The sequence below is a fragment of the Chaetodon auriga genome, chromosome 3, assembly GCF_051107435.1.
Source record: "Chaetodon auriga isolate fChaAug3 chromosome 3, fChaAug3.hap1, whole genome shotgun sequence".
Lineage (NCBI taxonomy): Eukaryota > Metazoa > Chordata > Actinopteri > Chaetodontiformes > Chaetodontidae > Chaetodon > Chaetodon auriga.
This window is the reverse complement of record NC_135076.1, coordinates 24,469,708-24,487,846: the sequence shown is the minus strand read 5'-3', so window position 1 is coordinate 24,487,846 and position 18,139 is coordinate 24,469,708. Positions and strand designations below refer to the sequence as shown.

The window sequence follows — 18,139 nt, the reverse complement described above, 5'->3', positions numbered from 1 at the left end:
CTCCGCCTGGCTGCTTTTTGTTCTGCGGGCACGAACAGAAAAAAAATATCAGCGTGTGAAGAGCACGGCGTCTCGTCCAGAGTCCAGGCGGTTCATCCTCACCTTGTTGATGAGAATCACTCCATGGCCTTGTCAGCGTACATGTCAGGAGGAGGTAAAATGAGCATATCCGACAGATCAAAATCCATTTCCTGTGCTGAATTGGGCCTGTGGAAAAGCAGAAAATAACTCAGTCTTTCCTACAGCTTGCTCCCCATGAACGCATGTACGGAATGCAGGCGCTGCCATGTCGTCTGCTGGCCCAGTCGGGACAAAGGAGGTGACCTCGTTATCACCAGGAACATGACACTACCGACAAATATGAAAAGCACATGACAGGAACTCACCGACTCATTCTACCACCAAGACAAGAGTCAACTTAACTTCCTGGTCGGAGATTGAGCGGATTCCTCGTCCGTCTCTCACACACAAAACACTCGCTCTTTTCATGGCCAGCCATCCATTCCAGGCCAGAAGGAGTAAAGGTGTCTGACTACAGGTTGCTCAACATGTTCGGCATTTTTCTGTCTGTGTGTGTGTGTGTGTGTGTGTGTGTGTGCGTGTGTGTGCGTTTTACTTACAGCTGAACTGATTCCGCGTTCACAATCACAGGACCTGAGAGGGAAACCGATTCCATGCATCAGACACACCATGGATGGATTGAATTTATGCTATTCAGTCTTCACAATAAACTTTATTAAATGGAATGATCATGTTGCACACCATCATACGCACATGATTTATAGCACAGCATATAGTTTTTATAAATTGCACACACAGTATTTTGTGTATTTCCATACAAGACTTCTATATCATTTTTCTGTATTTTAGGATCTGGGGTCACTTACTTGTCTCTGGCTCAGTGCTGCTGAAACAAAAAAAAAAAAAAGGAAAAGCGAAATGAAAACCCTCTTTGTGCCTCTGTGTGTGTGTGTGTGTGTGTGTGTGTGTGTGTGTGTGTGTGTGTGTGTGTACAGCAGGTGCACAGGCTTGTTTCCTACCTGGGTTCTGGCTCCACAGGTTTGGGAGAATGGAAAAATGTGGCCAATTTCTGAAGTGCTTCATGTCGAGCTCTGATAAAAAGACAAACACACATTTACTATAACTCACACTCTGCTTGTGTGTGTGCGCGTGTGTGTGTGTGTGTGTTTGTCAGAATAAAGCTGGTGAACTCACTGGACATAGGGGCCGTCTGCACTGATGTCACTTTGGCTGTGCTGGTGGTTTACGCTAACGTCTTGCATTCCTAGAAAGAAGTGAGACGGTAAACATAATGCACTTTCATAACGCACACCTTCTGCACGGCGGTCATTACGCCGCAGTGACAGCAGGTGATCTGCACTGAAGGCACAAAACCTTCACATCTTCCTGTTTACACAACCTGCTCGTCTAATGAGTCACACGCGCTTCGGTATGCACAGAATGCAAACGGGGCTGAGAGGTCAGTAAGGCTTTCAAAATGGAAAGTTTCATGATTTCAGCAGATTTGAACCCAGTGTGATTTTTTTTCTCAGACAGAACTGAGACCAGCGAGCCGCCCATCAGCAACGACAAATAAATACTTCTGGTGCGACATGAAAAACAGTTCATATTAGCGGATTTTGTTACTGTTAGCTATTATTTCTCTTTAGATAATAATTCTCTTAGTTTTGGAAATGCAGTTCCAATAATGCTTTAAAGGAATGTAAACAGGAAGTTTAATGTTGCCATGGAGTGAGTCAGTTAGCGAATTAGCTATTAGCACTTCCTGTTTGCAGGATGTTCTGTTAGTAGAATCCTCACTGAAATAATAATAAAGAAAACCTAAAAACTTTGATTCTCAGGTAAGTTCTGCAGTGATAAGGATCTTTTTCTATGATTCAGTTCAATCAAATTTATGGACTTTATGTGATTTTACAGGGAACAACATGTCGATTTCAGGTGTTTTGACAGCAAAAGATAAACCACTGACAAAAAATATGACATAATTTCTCCTGTTCTGACCCACAGACGGCAGGCTAAAGATTTGGTGCTGACAATATTAACTCGTCAAAGGGATCTAAAGATGTTTATAGTGTCTTTTGTCTGTCGTATCTGCACACACCCACTAAGATAACAACATGGTGGAGATACAACATGACAAATGCATGTGTCACACTGTTTGTGTGGTATATAACTTACTGTCAGATGAAAATATGTGACAATATAGCGACAACAATTACAGAGTTTCAGGCGTTAAGCCCGAGGACAAGCAGTCACACTTTGAGGTAACATTTGTCAGAAATAGAGACGTCTTACCCATCTCTGGCATTGAGACTGTCCTGGCGTGGCTCCTGCAGAGGAGAAGACAAAGCATTGGTCTCCACAGGTGGAAGAACTGAACAATAGAGCCACACAGACTCCGGCTAACATGGACTTACACTGGAGCCGGTGGATTTTCAGGGGCAGGCGAGAGGGGTTCATCATCGTCGCCGGTCCACTCCTCACTGTCATCTGTGACTGAACACGTCAACATCAAACTGCTGCAGAAAGACTCAAATATATACTGCTAATATGAGGAGGAAGAGGAGGGTACTTACAGCTCTCTGCTGAGAGCGGATAGTGGTTTGAGGCCCTGAGAAAAAGACACAAACAGCCGTGAGTTCACGTCACCGTTTCATGAATAAAGAGCGGGAAGCTGCGTGTGCACACATACCTGCTCCCCGTGCTGATGACCTCCGCCTCCACTGCGTTGCTGCCGCTCTTGTGGGTGGTTGCGGCCTTCTTTCCCAGCTCCAACATCTCCTTGATGTCCAGCTCCACGTGATCCACTGCGACGTACCCGTCTGAGACAAAGAGAGAGGCGGTGATCCACAGTCAGCGACGACAGCACATCAGGCCACCTCTCTGAGCACGCTGCTGATGATACGCAGCCGTTTTATCGTTTTGGACTCACAGTTGTTGCTGCTGTCTCTGGCCAGCCATTTCCCTTTGGGACAGTTGGTCGTTCGGATGATGCTGATGATGTCCCCGCTCTTGACGGGCAGGTCGTCCTTACGTCCTTTGGTCGTCACAGTTACTTTTGCCTCATACATGGCGTCCTCGTGTCCTATGATCTAACAAACGCAGCCGCAGGTTAACAGCACGTATTCACGTGTACTCGTACAGCACGCACACATAAATCTCTGCTCATTGCAGAGAGTGTGATAAACATAAACCTGTCTCAGCGGGAAGATCACAGGTGTACCTCAGAACATTAATGATGGCTGCATTCCACCTAAAGGAGGTCATGCTTTTGTGCTTGCTGGCTCACTGGGACACTTAATGGAACTGAGCCATCGTTAATGTCACTCCTGTGCTTTCCCTGTATGACAGTGTGATTGCACTGAAAATGTATTGTTTGCAATACACTGATACTGCAGCACCTGATGTTTTTTTCAATATGCACTCTCTTTTTGAACTCTCAGTTTCTATCAAATCCCGAGGGAACTATCTGGCTCTTTAGCTGCTAAATGCTCCACTGTGCTCCACAAATGCTGCACCAGCTAGCTGCTAACATTGACTGTGTGCAGTTTGGTGCTCAGCAGCTAATTTTCAGCTTTAGATCCTTTTTTTGGCCAGAAATAGTCACCTGCTGTGGCCAAAAACAACGTTACGAGAGCTCTGAGAGTGGCTGCACGTTCGTAACAAATCAAAAGATACTAAAATCACCACTTGTTACATATTTCTTACTCAGTGTTTTAAACTTGTGTCCTCATTAAGCTGTTTGTCCTTTTTCTTCTATGCAAGTACATTGAGTGCAATGTCTAAACTGGAGTCAGATTCATTGTATGTGTGCACACACTTGGCCAATAAAGCCCATTGTGATTCTGTTCTGATCTTCTGAAACGCTTCTGCAGAGTTGGATGATATCTGTCTGTGAGCAACCCTGATTACACAGTAATCGTGTGATATCAAAATATTTATTATAGCTGCTTTAATTAAATACACTGGGTGGTATGTTATCACGTGGCTTTATGGTGTTAATTGGAAGACTGCATCGCCAGTTCTTTGATAACTACAGTCCTTCAGTTTGGCCTGAGACGTTGGTCCAGATGAACATTTCTGAAGGTAGAAGGATCCTGGAGAAAGTTTTTTTAATAACATACTGCAGAAGAAGAGAACATCACCAACAACGACACGATGTTTGCTTGCTCAGATTCTTTTTGAGGCTGCACATGTTGCTCAGCTCGGCTCTTCCACAGGGAGGAATGAATCCAGACAGGTTTGTATGCCAAGACACATACACCACCCTCCCCCGCTGTTCCCTCACCTTCTGCACCTCCCCTCGCTGTCAAAATAACATCACTCACTTTGAATTTCTTCTTCAGCTCGTTCTCCTTCTTTTCCCTCTCCTTCTGCTCCTTCTTTTCCCTCTCTTGCTTCTCCTTTAGCTCCTTCTTCTCCTTTTCCAGGCGCTGCTTCTCTTTCTTTTTCAGCTCTTTCTCATCCGGCCCCTCTGCTGCGGCTTTCTTGTCGCTCCTGCAGACGAGAGAATGAGGGATATGGTCTTGTGAAAGGGACTCCTCGCTGCACGTTTAAACGGCAGAGGAGATTATGAGGGAAACAAAGGCAAAGCGAACTCTCTCATCGCTAACGGTGTCCGGGGGATAATCGAGATGAAAAGAGAAGTGGGTCAAAAAATAAGGCCTTACTTGCCGAACCTGCCCGTCTTGCTTTTCTCCTCGCTCTGTAAACACCAACAAAGAGATAAAGCATTACTCATTTCGCACTACATCACGAGAATCTCCAACAGATGAGCCAAAAAAAAAAGAATCTGTGTAATTTGAAAAGTTACGAACTGTTTCCGGGGCTGCCTCAGCATACGGATCTGTGGAAAACACAGTTTTTAAAAGGTGTAAGACAACTTCAAATACAAGGGACGTTCACAGTGTTATAGTATTCAGATTTAATACAACATAAGATAAGATAACATTATCTATTTATGCCCATGAGAGCCAATAATGGGCATAAATGCATGTCTCTTTTTTCAGTTCGTGCTTAAATTCCAACAGTAAATCCACTTTTTCTTCACAGGATATGTGAAATGTTTTAGGACATTCAACTTTAGACTGAGTTTACTGTCACACTTCATGCAGCCAAATACAGAGAACGTAATGTTTGTTTGATCACTGATGTTCTGATGCGATACGACTCATCATATCCGGTGTTCGAATGTCTCATTGCTGATGTGTTATCTGTGAGGAGGCCTTACTCTTTGGTGGTCCTTTGCGTTTCTTGCCACCGCCGCTTTTCTTTTTGGCGTTAGACGTGTTGATGGTCTCGTACACATTTTCTGTGCTCTCATAGTTGCCGTTGTCGACTTGGAGTCTGGGTGAGTCAGAGGGAAGGACAGACAGGACGCTCTCAAGAGATGAACAAGGATTTTAAAGCACAGAGAGTCAGTCATGTTCACGTCTCTTACCCTGCCTGTGGTGGGTATTCCTGGGAGATCGGGAGGGAGGATTCTGGTAGTGCAGGAACTTCGTCTCCGTACGCTGGTGCTGCACCAGCTCCTGAAGTATTTATCCCATTACTGTAAAAATCTTTCAGGTTCTGTGCATCTGGAGTGTCGGGACCTGTGTACCCCTCATTCCCCCACTCTGATACCGGCAGCTCTGGAGAATGAGCATCTGAAGCTAAATTGTCGAACTCCGGCACATTCATGGTGTCGGTCTCTGAGAATTCAGGAGCAGTGATCTCTGTGGATGAGCGGAAACACAAAATTATTAGGGGTCTGCTTGAGCGTGCTTTCACAACGTTTTAGATGTAACGACAGCCACACCGTTGTTTTCCAGAAGAGGAGGAGGGATGAAATCACTGGGGTTGACAGAGAGGGGTCTGTGTGGCTTCTCTGGAGCAGGATTCAGAGGTTGAGGGTCTGTGTGGACCTTCCTGGGTGGAGGAGGCGGAAGCACCAACAGCTCTGGGATAGGGTCCGGCCTCTCCTCGGCGATGCCTTCCAACACTGGAGAGGCTTGCCCTGCGAAGAATTCCATCATGTTAATGCAAGACTGCATCATGATTAGAGTCTTAATGTACCATCTGTGGCTAGTTTGTCGGATATTTTCTGCTTGCATATTAAAATCTGACATCTTTGCTGTAGCAGCACGACTTGCATTTGAGCACAATGCAGTAAAAACAGTAGAACGCTAAAACCTTCAGCTGGAGCACCTGCAAGAAGTTTCAAAGGTAGAGGAGGCGAGAGCAAGCGGAGTGGAAGAAACCAAACCAGTCAAACACTCTGTGGAAGCTGTTGTCATGTAACGCTGCAGAGCGGAGATAATGCAATTACCAGTGTAAAATCAGCACAGCTTAAGGAACAAATGTACAGCAGACCTCTCTTCAAACGTCGTCTTTGTGTTGGTTCTGTAACTTTGGGTTTGAAGACACTTCTTTTAATTTAATCTTCTGAAGTGCTCTGTTCTAGAAAGGTAGAATTTAATTCAATTATACTCATTTTCTTCCTTACAATGCAAAATATATCCAAACTGTATTCAAAGTGAACCTTCAAATGTTATCATTCTGCATTGCACAGCAGGTCGTTGTAAAAGAAACAATAACTTGAACTCTTCAACGATGATCTTGAATCATCTGGCTTAGAAAAAGGCTTCTCTAGAGTTATCATGAATATAAAATGTCTCACTTTAATACGTGACTTAATGAAACAGCAAATGACATGAGGTTGTCTAAAGCTGATAAACTGTGTAAATGAAGTGACCGTCAGCACAGCAGCAGGCTCACTTCTCATCGTCTGCATCGTCAGTTTAACAGCGTCTGTCCCTGCTGGACTCTGTCATAATGATGGACACTGTCGCTCCTGTCATTGCTCCTCCTCCCTTCATTGCTGACATACCTCTGCAGCTCGGCCCTGCCTGCTGCTCAGTTGTTTCTGGCACGTAAGAGGAATGCCAGGGCCATTCCTGTGTATCTTTGACGCTGCTTCTCTTAAACAACACCTGAGAAAACCCTGTAACACACACAATACTGTGCATGTTTTCTGTATGGATGAAGCCCCACACAGACGAAGGATGTTCTGCAGCTGCACAGCATGTACCAGGTGCCCTGATAATAATGAGATATGCTGCTGTGTACATCACGTTCATGGAAACCGTAAAAGTAAATCCCAAAATACTGAAAGTGCAGCAGAAAGCAAGAGGCAGAGAGGAGAGAAGAGCCGATTAGACCAGACTTACGGTGGTCGAAGCCGTTAACTTGTGCTGGTTTTCCTGCCCGGTCCTCGTAATCAATGGGTGGGAGGTCTGGCAAAGAAGTGGTGGGACTCTGACTCAGGGGAAGCTCCTCTGGAGGTGGGGTGATGGAGTAGGATGTGGTGGAGCTTGTCTGCGGGCTGAAAACAGAATTATAAGATGTTTGTGTTTTTCTATGATGGTCTACCAAATAGTATAAATCAAATTTAAACTCTGCCGTCACTCAAACAATGCTTCACTATTTGTGCTATAGACATGTTTCTGTGTTGAAAAGTTGCATGCTGTTTACCTGGTGGTCTTCCTGCGTGCCTTCTCCAGAGCATTGAAGATCCTCTGGTCACACGTTGGAGTCCTTTTCCCTGGGCTCATGTCCTCCGCCCTCTCCAGGGCCGAGAGGGCTGAGATCGGACGCTCGGCTTTAGGAGACGGCGGAATGGATGGAGCGTCTATGACTGGAGGAGGGGGTATCTCCATGTTAGCTATGTCTATATCCTCGATCCCAACGTCAGGTTCAGGAGGTGTTGGAGAGGGAGAGGAGGCCACTGGAGGAGGATCAGTGATGGCACGACTGGGTGGAGGTGTTGAGAGTGCACTGGGTGGACTTTGAATGATTTCGTTTTGGCTGGCCGGCCTGGAAACGGGCAGGGCAGGAGTTTCTATCTCTGGTGGGGTTTCACTCTCTGGGGTGGGGTCCAGAGGGGCTGGGATGTCAGGAATAAAAGCAGGGGGTGGGCTGAAGTCAGGAGAGGCAGGGATAGTGGGGGGTGGGGTAATTTCCACTGCAGCACTGGAGTCAGGTAAGGTGGGGATGTTTGGTAGAAGGGCTTTTGGTCTGGAGATTTCAGGCTCTGGTGGTGCATCACCAAAGTTAGTGGGTACGGGGATAAGAGGGGCTGGTCCGGGATCATCTGAGCTGGGGGCGTCTAGGATGGGAGCCGAGATATGGAGGGAATCTTTCTTTGAGGACTTCTTGAAACCCAGGAAGCCTTTCTTAGTGGCCGTTGGGGCTTTAGGTGGAGGCATGGCCGGCACCAGCTCTGCAGCACTCTCCTTCGGTGCAACAGGGAGCCCCAGCGAGAACCTCTTGTCCTTCCCGTTCTCTTTCTTCGGCTTCTGATCTGATGGATCCTCATCAAGCTTCTCTTTGCTTGCACTTGTCGCCTTGTCTTTACTCTTTTTCAGCTTCCCTTCACTCTTGTCTATCTGGATGAGAGACTTCTTGCTCTCCTTCTTCGCATCCTTGAAGACCACTCTGGGGGCGACCGCCGTCTTCCCCTCCAGGCTCTGGCTGATGGAGGTGAGCAGGGAGGGGCGTGCTCCTGCGGGGAGGAAGTGAGGGGGGCTCTGGGGAGGAGGGACAACCTTTGGTTTCTCTGGGAGAGCAGGTTTGAACTTAGGTTGCTTCAGGAGGAGTTCTTGGTCTTGGAACTTGGCCCTCAAGGCCTCAAAGTCCAGCGTGTTCTCCTGTTTAAAGCACCATACAATGCAATAAACCTGAAGTTCAATATCAGCAAAATACCTGAATTCTATGTTCATCTGATGTTGTGTGAGCTTAGAAACACCTGTCACTTGATGTTTACAACAGTGTGATGGTAAGATGAAGAATAAAATCATGGAAATTCATCACCTTTTGCAACACAATGACGGTTTTGGGTTTATATCATTTGCATATGCATTAGTCACTCTGTACAGATGAATAGAGAAAGTAGGCGGACCTGATCTGCCTCAATCAGGAGGGTTTCAACACACACACACACACACACACACACACACACACGACATAAGAGGCTCAGATTTGTATAATAACTGCAGCTGCTGGACAATGACTCCATTCACTTCACAGACACGAACTGAGTCACAGCTCGTTAAAGATTCATATGACAGGAAGCAGACTTACACCTGTTAACGTAGCATAAAATGTCATAATAATTGCCAATATTGTCCATATAACAGTTCAAACTGTCGTCAAGCACTCTCTCCGGAAGGAGCTGGAGATAATAAATCAGGTCTACAAATAAAATAAAGGTCAACGCACCTGATCCATTGAGTTTCTAATTATCCACCGACACGACAAAAGCCTTCTTCGTCAAATAAGTTGAACTCCGGCGAATTTCCTCTTCAGCCTCTCATTGTGTCCAACGAAAAGACAGCACTAACTTAAAAAATATGTATAAAAAATAAAATCCAACACTTTCACCGCCCTGTGCCCACTCGGATCGAGAGAAGTGTGCGTCCCATGCGCACTGGAGATGGTTTCAGTGGAGGAATGAGGCTGAGTCGGAATACTCACACTCATCATTGGAAAACAGTCCGTCTCGTCAAACGGGTCTGTCATTTAACGCAACTCACTGACTCTGAGCAGCACTTTTGTGTGTGTGTGTGTGTGTGTGTGTGTGTGTGTGTGTGTGTGTGTCCTTCAGGAATGTCGCCCGGCTGGCAGCGCGCGGAGCCTGTGCGCAAATGTGACTCACTGTCATGTAACCTGGAGTTGTGGCTCTTATAAATGTTAAATTTCCACCATACAGAAAATCATGTGAAGCCTCTGCTTTGCAATGCAGCGCGTGCTGCAGCTGTGAGAAGGTGAGGTCTGTAGGTAATGTGCCATCAGACGCATGGTCTGCTGTCTGTGGCTTTGATTGATTCTTGATGGTAAACATAGAGGAAAAGGAAACACAAGAGGTCGGTCAACATTCCAGGGTTGTCACACACAATACAAAAGCATTTAAGCAGGCATTTGTAATATGACATACATATACCACAGGCCCTCAGAGGACAGCGGCGAGGGATAGTCTGTCCTACTGCCAAGCTGAGCTGGCACTGACAGGTGTGTCAGGGACTCACCTCAAATAAAGAAATCGCTGCTTGTCATTGTATAACTCAGAGGCCTCGGTTTCAGTCCACATGAGAGATTGGACATATTGTAACTGTATGAGAGGACTGCAGCATTGTTTGGTTGATTATTAAACAGAAACCCACCGGTGTGGTCAGAGCAGAGACATGTTTGGTGGACTGGAAAACATTTCAGCTGGAAATGAGATGAAACTTAAAGGCTCGGTGCTGCAAAAGGCCACTTTCTCACTCGGTCATGCAGATTGTTTTCATTTTATCTGCTTAAGTCTGGAGATATCAATCTGAACTTTCTGGCACAATGCACTGGAGGTGAACTGAGGTTCATCTGTTCTTTGTCCAGCATTGAAAAAATACAAACATTATAAAAATTCAAGCAGTCCTTCCAAAAATAATGTACTGGTTGTCCTGGACAGTAACGTGCTGACAGTGAGGATTGTGGATTATCCGGTAAAGTGTGACAGTGTTTTTTTTTTTTTTTGGAACGGCACACTGCTGTCAAATGTCATTTTTCAACGCAATGAGCAGCAAGAACAAGATTCCATTCACCTCCACAATATATGGCCGATGGACAAGATCTCAGATGAGTATTTCAAAAACCTCCGCAGGTAAAAAAGAAACAAAGCACATCCAGATGCCACCGTGCATCAATGAGACACCGTTTTATGTGCGATTTGGGCGAACTGACGCCTTAAAAACAGTAGTTTCAGTTTATCCTGTAAAATATGGACTTAATGAAATGTGTCAAAGCTGTTGTGACGTGCTTCCCTTTTCCATTTGAAAGTAAGAGGAAGCAGGCCCAAGTCCTTGTGTTGCAGTCGGCTGCTAATAAAGCTTATGACAGCTTGCATTAGAGGCTGCCAGTGTAGCAGAATGTGACAGGCCATTAAAGGCGTGTTAAATTACAACAAAATACTGTGGCACTTGCTTTACACTAAAGACTCAGTGGGGGTCACCTCTGCCAGGCGCACACCATTAGGCCCGACTCTTTCACACACACACACACACACACCCAGACACATAAACAGACATATCAGTCATTTGGGATGTGTTTATTTGTAACAGTAATACATGGTGGAATACGTAAATCAAGAGAAAACCAAAAAATCATCTAAAAACCCACTGTAGAATGTCATATTCATAAAGATAAAAATAATGTGTCAATTTACATTAAGAAACTGTTAGCTGAGGTAAAGTTAAAATAGGTCTAGAAATGTTATGTACTCAAACAGCAACGTTTCCCTTTTTATTCAACTTCTTTGCTCATCTTCTAGTTGTCAAATTTTCGAGTTAATCAACATCATAGTCCAAAAGAGTTCTCGAGTGACATGGGGACTCTGGCCATAAAATAGGGGGTCATTGGCATCACAGTTGATGTAGCTGTAGCGGAGGATGCTGCGGTCCACACGCGGACAGCAGCAGTTTGGCACCTGACCAACAGACAGACAGATGGGCAGAGCGTCACCGTGCTTAAAGAGCATTCTGGGGGAACGGGACGGAGGAGAGGAGCAGTCTGCGCTGCAGTGAGTGACACTGCGTCTGCTGCCTGCCCGCCACACAGAGCTATGGTGTGTATAAAGGCTTTGAGTAACACAAACCGCAGAAGCTAATCAGTTTAATAATGCGAGGTGGTGGGATTAGAAAAGACAGACAGGGGGGGGGGGAGGTGTGCAGCTGGATTAGTAAGTGAGGTTAAGACAAAGACGCAGAACATCCATGCACGAGAACAGAACGACATCAGGGGGCAACGAAACATGACGGCAAAACAGGGAAAAGAAAACATATGTTGGTATTGCTTGGGTTAACGTCGAGAGTTTGCATAACTGAAGCCTTCCTATTTTATGGCGCAGAAGTCCGGTGGACAAAATGGTTGTTGTTATCATTATTTACAAAATGAGTTTGGCAAACCAACGATCAGATGCCTTAAAGCCATGTTGACTCTATAACTCCTATAGAGCTGACCCCAGCGGCTTGATTGACTTATAAAATAAAAATTCCATTTTTCAATTTGTTCTTTTTTTGTTTTTAATCGGTATTGTACAAAAGCTATAGAGAATGAACAGTTCGATCACAGAATCTGTTTGACTTGCAGCTCTTCCCTCTCAGGGTCCATTCCTCAGTATGTCTGGTCCTCTGGCCTCGGTGCGAGCCTGTCTGCGAGGAGAGACGTTTGGCAAATTACTGTGTTTATGCATGTTAGAGAGGGTGAGCGATGACTGTGTGCGTGTGTGTGTGTGTGTGCGTGTGTGTGTGTGTGTGGTGAGTATATGTAGGCTGACGGCTGTGTGCACAGTAAGTGTGTAGTTGGTGTGTGAGTAGCTCCCAGAGAGTCTGTTTCTGCATAGTGATCCAGCAGACACTCACAAAGAATGGGGAGATAACGCCCGAGCCAACCAACCAATCAGAAGCAGCGATCCCAGTAACGGGCCATCCCTGATAGGCCTGTTAAGAGTCTTTGCTCCTCCATTGGGATCTCCTCGCTACAGATGCAGGTTCAGTCAGTTAAAACAAAGGGCGATCACTCTAATCCCGATGAGCGTGCGTGCGTGTGTGTTTGTGTCGGAGAAAGGGAGGCACTGCTTGATTCAGTCCCTCCTTGGCAGCACAGTCTCTGGGCCAGACGCAGGAGGCAGAAGGAGGAGCGTGAGAGCGAAGACAGAGGAGGAGGAGGAGGGTGGGAAGGAGGGAGAAAGGGAAGGAGCAGGATATGTCCGTAAGGCTGGGTGTGAGTCGCCACAGGGAGGAGAGAGGAGAGGAGAAGACAGCGCAGTGGAGGGAGAACTGGATCCGTCTCGGTGATTGATATCCCTCCTGCCTGGAGTGAATGACTGAGAGGGCTCTCTCCTCTCAGGAGGAGAGCAGACTGCAGAGAGGAGGAGGAGGAGCACATGGAGGAGGACTGAGGGAGCGTGGAGGCTCCTCCTGGGAGGTTGTTAGCCAGAGGAGAAGAAGAAGGGCTTGGCCAGGCAGGGAGATGTGCCAACACACACACTTACACACATAATCGCACACACACACACACACACAAACACACACACACACACACACTCACAACACACACAGGGTGAGGGTTCTCCTCCTGTTCTCTCAGTGCTGGTCAGGTCTGTCTTCCTGTGTGTCTCTTTATTTCTTCCCTTTGTTGATCTGGGCGTAGAGAGGGTCCTTCCCCTTCTGTGCACGAAAGAAGAAAAACATCAGCGATTTCAAACAGCCTGAGCTTTTCTCCATTAAAACCTGCCTGGATTTGTAACGCCTGACCTCAGCAGTTCACACACGTAACACGATGATGATGATGACGATATGAAGCATAATCAAAAGGGAGGAACCCAGTTTCTGATTCATCCTCTCAACCGACTGCACTGCAAGTATCGCCAACCTGCAAGCCCCGACAAGCAAGATCCAGATCCGCAAAGGTCTGGAAGCTCCTGTGCCTCGTGCGACCACCAGGTGGCAGTAGCACACTGCTTCAGAGGAGCCGTCCAATCATTCCTCCTCTCGGTTTCACCCCTGGCTTGCCAAACCTTTTTATATGTGTGTGTGCGTGTGTGAGTTATTCTTTCGAAGTGTGTCATTGCGCACGCCCATGCATATTCTCTGCCTCTGCGGGCTCCCTGCAGGACCAGTATGAATCAGAGGTATAAACTAGCGCCTTGAAAGACCAGTTATGAGTCATCATGTCTGCATTTCTTTCCAGCTGAGCTGAAAGACAACAGCAGATGATGGAACACCCTGCAGTCAGAGCACCAAGCCTGCTGCAGTCACTCACAATGGGCCCGTTATTATCGTACACATAATTACAGCCAGCCACTCAATCTGCCATGCAGACAACTTGATTGGAGACCACTGACTGGCCAATTATGTTCTGGAAGACTTCTCTCACTCTGTGCAGAGAGAGAGAGAGAGTTTGGGGTCTTCCAGTCACTTCCATGTGAGGATTCGGATCCAGCGTTCACAGAATCTGATGAAACCTGAAGATGTGAGCAGACCGGAGTGACAGAAATTTCTGCTGATGTGAGAAAAAGAGTGACACTCTCTCTCGAGGCCAGAAAATAAATGACGTTACAGCGCTGCAATCCTCATCGCATTCAACAGCCTCTGCTGCCGCTGAGCGCTGCCCTTAACTGAGACGCCACGAGGTGAAACTCAGAGGCGCCGTGGCGGCACCCACAAAGGCAAAGACTCCCTTAATGTAGAGTCGAGAGGAACAGGCGAGCGTCTGGAGGAAAACGGGGCTGTTACATTTAGACAAATGTCATATATTTCCTGCATGTCATTACAGTGGAGAGCTGATGCTGACGATGCTGTGCTCAGGACTGACAGGTGACATATCCACCTCCGGCTCTGTGAAGTTGTAAAGGCCATTTTTCACTATTTTCTGACACTGTTTGGGCAAAATAATGAACTGATTAACTGAGAAAATTTGATTTCTCTATAATGAAAAGAATTACAGCTGATGTTCATAATGTCTGCGGTTAGTTGTGGCTAAAGGCAATTCTGTGTACAAATTTGTAGAAATAAAGCAAGATCTGATTCATGTTGTGTCTGACTGCAGCTCTCTCGTGGGATAGTTGTATCTGGGGGAAAAAAACGAAGGCAAAAAAGCTCAAAATCCCACCAAAGCCTGACTGCTGCACAATCTGCATCCACCTGACCAGAAGACTGGGGTTAAAGGTTTGGAGGGATGCTTCAGCTTTGGGCTCTGGGATACAGAGCTGTAACTGTAGGGCCGGCCAAGGCCGGACAGTCAGCAGAAAGTAGCTGCCAGCAGCCCTGAGAGGTGACAAAGAGGCTGAGACAAGCAGTGACAGCGAGCACACACTGCTCAGCCCCTGCACCAGAGCGCAGCCCGGCAGTGTCAGCCCGCATCATCTAACCGGCTCTGCCAGCCGGGGCCGCCTCAGCTCCACCAACCCCGGGCCGAGAGAGAGGACGAGGGGAGGGCCTGGGCGGAGGTATGAGTGATGTGCTGGCGTAGCACCAGCCTGAAGGCCAAAATATTCGGCCTGGCTGGTACTCGTGTGGACATTTGTGTGTGTGTGTGTATGTGTGTGTGTGAGCGACACGCCCTGGGCAGCGGGAAGATTGCTCAGTGAACTGTGGAAGCAGGCCATTTCACGGCTGAGACTCGGGAGCGTTCGCTGGACATGATGAGATCACCCCAGAAAAAAAAACAAAAAAACACTTACACTCCCACCAGCCTGAACACATGTCTGTCGGAGCCGCGCAGTGGGAGGGGGAGGACAGGACAGGCGGTCCTGGCCGGCAGCGAACACGCTCTCACATATTTTTGGCTCCAGTGTGAGCACAGGTGGCGACAGTATCGATCACAGGTGTTCTTGTCTGGGGAATAGCCGGGCCTATTGCACAGGTGTGGGTGTGTGTTTGGGGAGATGTCTAAAGTCGATGTGATTGAGCAAGTAAACACCATATGGGAGCAGCGGCATTGGACCGGGACCAAAGCTGTCCACCTACTACAGAGGAAAAACTCAGTGCTTGTGGCCATAACGCAGTCAGTCAGGAGCCAGATTCACCACTCGGCACTCCACAATCCGTCCTCCCACTTAAGGCTCGCATCCACCTGCTGCCCTGCAGCTTTCAGGCCGGCTGAATACGAGGACGGCGGCCAACAGGGGAGAGAGGATGCTCAGCCGCCCCTCCTCCTCTCCTGGAGTGGGGAAGGACTAGAAGGCTTCTTGGGTTTTAATTAATGCCAATTATGTCGGGGCAGTCATTAATCTTGGCACCCCAGTATTAGCTGATGAAAACAAAACCATTACATTTTTCCCTGTGTGAGTGCCAGCAGCTATCATTAAGGAGCCACAGCCGGGAATTGTGTGGGTGAGGACTCCGGGTAGGGAGGCAGGGATCAAAATGGCTCTCCTCTTTGGTGTGTGTGTGTGTGTGTGTGTGTGTGTGCGTGCGTGTTTGTGTCGCTCTGTCTCCTCGTGTAGGCAAGCCGCATGTTGACATGTCTCCAAAGGAAATTACTTTGAAAGTTTTCCAGCAGGATCGAACACACACATCAGCAGTTCTCTGAGTTTTGATAGCAGCTGCTTCTCTATCACTTTGATCGCCTTAACAATAAGGCACATACTGTGAGTTACATTACATCATGTGACATGCATAATGCATTCAAATGACAGCACACATCATTTTTAAATTAAGCTAAACATCCGAGATCAGCATATTGCACGAGGCATTGACAAATCCCACAAGACGTCCTGTTCAGTGAAGTGCACAGTTTCTGATTGGCTGTCACACACGATTGGCTTTCCCAGTGAGATGTGTGCTATTTAGGGAACTGGGTGTGATTTAGGTACATGTCAGAAAGACAGGACACGATGAGGGCACAGAGCACTATGGCCAAAGTGATCATGCGTGATGAACTCGTCATGTATTGTTGCAAAAACTCAAACACACGATGCCACATCATAACAGAGATAATTACAAAACTCCAGGTGAGGCTACGACACACAGAACGAAACGCAAGCGAATACTCATGCACACCACTCAGAGGCGGTCGAGCACACGCCTTCCTTTGAGCAGGTGAAGGAGAAACGAGGAAGTGGAAACGAGACCAGAGATGCAACAGAAGGAGGGAAAGATGAAAAAAGATGCAGCACACAGGGAGATCAGACGGGTTGATGGAAGCGGGAGGTGCGAGGGCAGGGAGGCTAAAGGAGGAGGAGTTAGGAGGGAGGAGAGGCATCCATACCTACCCTGCCCTGCTGCTATCTAGCTCCCAGCCTCTGGACTGGCCTGGTCTGGGCTGGGCTCTGCTGTCTCACTGGGGCAGGGCGACCCAGAACCACACGCCTAAAGAGGGGAAGAAGGGGAAGGAAGAGAAAAGTGCAGAGAGAGAAGTTGATGGAGGAGCATTAGAGGAGGAAGTAAGTGCAGAGTGGAGGGCAGACAGAAGAGTAAATCTGAAAGGAGGATCGGTAAAGACTACAAGAGAAGACGTTAACAGGAAGCAAAAGAGAAAAGGTGTCAATACTCTGGAGGAGGAATAAGGACAGTCGGAGTGAGAGAGCTCAGCCCACACAGGCCGTCGCTTTCAGAAACACATCTGTGAATACACACAAACATACTTAACCACACACACACGTGCGAGCCCTCATTTACAGTTGTCTATTATGAAAGCCTCTGTGGAGTTCGCTCTATCGATCCGCTGCTTTTTTCCTAAAACGCTTCCTGCTTTTTACACCCTCTCCCCGCAGGGAGCGGGAGGCTGTTTTTTTCTGCCTTCGCTCCGTCTTTCCTGTCCTTTCTTTCTTTGTAACCTTTTCGCCGCACTCACTCGCTCGGTGCCGCCATCAGCGCGCGTTTCTCCGGGTTGTGTAAAGCTTCTGTGTGTTTTTCGGGCATGCTGACATTTTCAGCACTGTGAAAGTTTTTTTTTTTTTTTTTCCAATAATAACCGGATTGAAGGCATAAAACTAATGTTTCACGCCTGGAGAGTGGAGAGAAAGAGAAGAGAGAGGCAAGCATGAAAGAAAAAAGAGAGAGAGGCTGGAAGAAAAATGGCACAGGAAGTACCGGACGAGTCTCAGAAGGTCACTCATTCCACAAGGACTTTGGTCAAAGGCAAAGGGAATTCCTCCGCCCTCCTGAAAAATCTCTCTTTATCTCATCATCTTTGCTTAATTTCTCTCACTTTCTCTCTCCGATCGAGGTGCTGCTGGTAAAATAAATATTAATTGCCCCTGGAAGAAGAATTGGGGCATTATTCCTCCTCTATCTCAGCAGAGATGAGTCTGTCCGTACAGAAGTAGTGATGTATGGACGCTACCTGGCTGGTATTAATAACAGCTTAATGATGTCCCTGACAACACCACCAGCTAATTTAACGCTGTGTTGACCATGCACACACACACCGAACCGTCTGCTTATGCAGGCGGGCTACTGAGACACACACGCTTCATGTGCACATTCACACAAACACACTCGCACAGCACGGGACAAACCGGCATCGGCCCCCCAATCAGCCGGAGTGATTACCTGGCCCGCCAACACGGCTACAAAGGCTATTTATCAGCAGATAA

The 18,139-nt window shown here is 47.2% G+C and overlaps 2 protein-coding genes across 10 annotated transcripts in view; both read right to left on the bottom strand.

Moving 5' to 3' along the window:
• Nucleotides 1-102: 102 nt before the first annotated feature.
• On the bottom strand, nucleotides 103-9,416 carry LOC143318244 (uncharacterized). Of its 2 annotated transcripts, none has more exons than XM_076726349.1 (19): nucleotides 9,283-9,416; nucleotides 7,537-8,711; nucleotides 7,233-7,387; nucleotides 5,822-6,019; nucleotides 5,462-5,738; nucleotides 5,252-5,367; nucleotides 4,839-4,867; nucleotides 4,692-4,726; nucleotides 4,350-4,518; nucleotides 2,954-3,113; nucleotides 2,714-2,843; nucleotides 2,598-2,632; nucleotides 2,439-2,517; nucleotides 2,317-2,351; nucleotides 1,216-1,285; nucleotides 1,041-1,112; nucleotides 888-907; nucleotides 621-654; nucleotides 103-207 (listed from the first exon to the last, which is right to left on the bottom strand). In XM_076726349.1, the coding sequence occupies exons 1-19, from the start codon at nucleotides 9,289-9,291 to the stop codon at nucleotides 117-119; spliced, it is 2,889 nt and encodes a 962-aa protein (XP_076582464.1). In that variant the 5' UTR covers nucleotides 9,292-9,416; the 3' UTR covers nucleotides 103-116. The 2 variants fall into 2 exon arrangements, with proteins under 2 accessions (XP_076582464.1, XP_076582465.1); XM_076726350.1 differs by having other exon boundaries at nucleotides 888-904.
• A 1,720-nt stretch (nucleotides 9,417-11,136) lies between these two features.
• The window catches only part of dab1a (DAB adaptor protein 1a), a 189,363-nt gene continuing 182,360 nt past the window's right edge, over nucleotides 11,137-18,139 (bottom strand). For 7 of the 8 annotated variants that reach the window (XM_076726332.1, XM_076726333.1, XM_076726339.1 and 4 more), the window contains 2 exons: nucleotides 16,814-16,910; nucleotides 11,137-13,265 (listed from right to left, as the gene is read on the bottom strand). In XM_076726332.1, the coding sequence (XP_076582447.1) occupies nucleotides 16,830-16,910 (81 nt within the window). In that variant the 3' untranslated portion in view covers nucleotides 11,137-13,265; nucleotides 16,814-16,829. The remainder of the gene's footprint in view (nucleotides 13,266-16,813; nucleotides 16,911-18,139) is intronic. The other variant, XM_076726336.1, reaches the window with a different exon arrangement.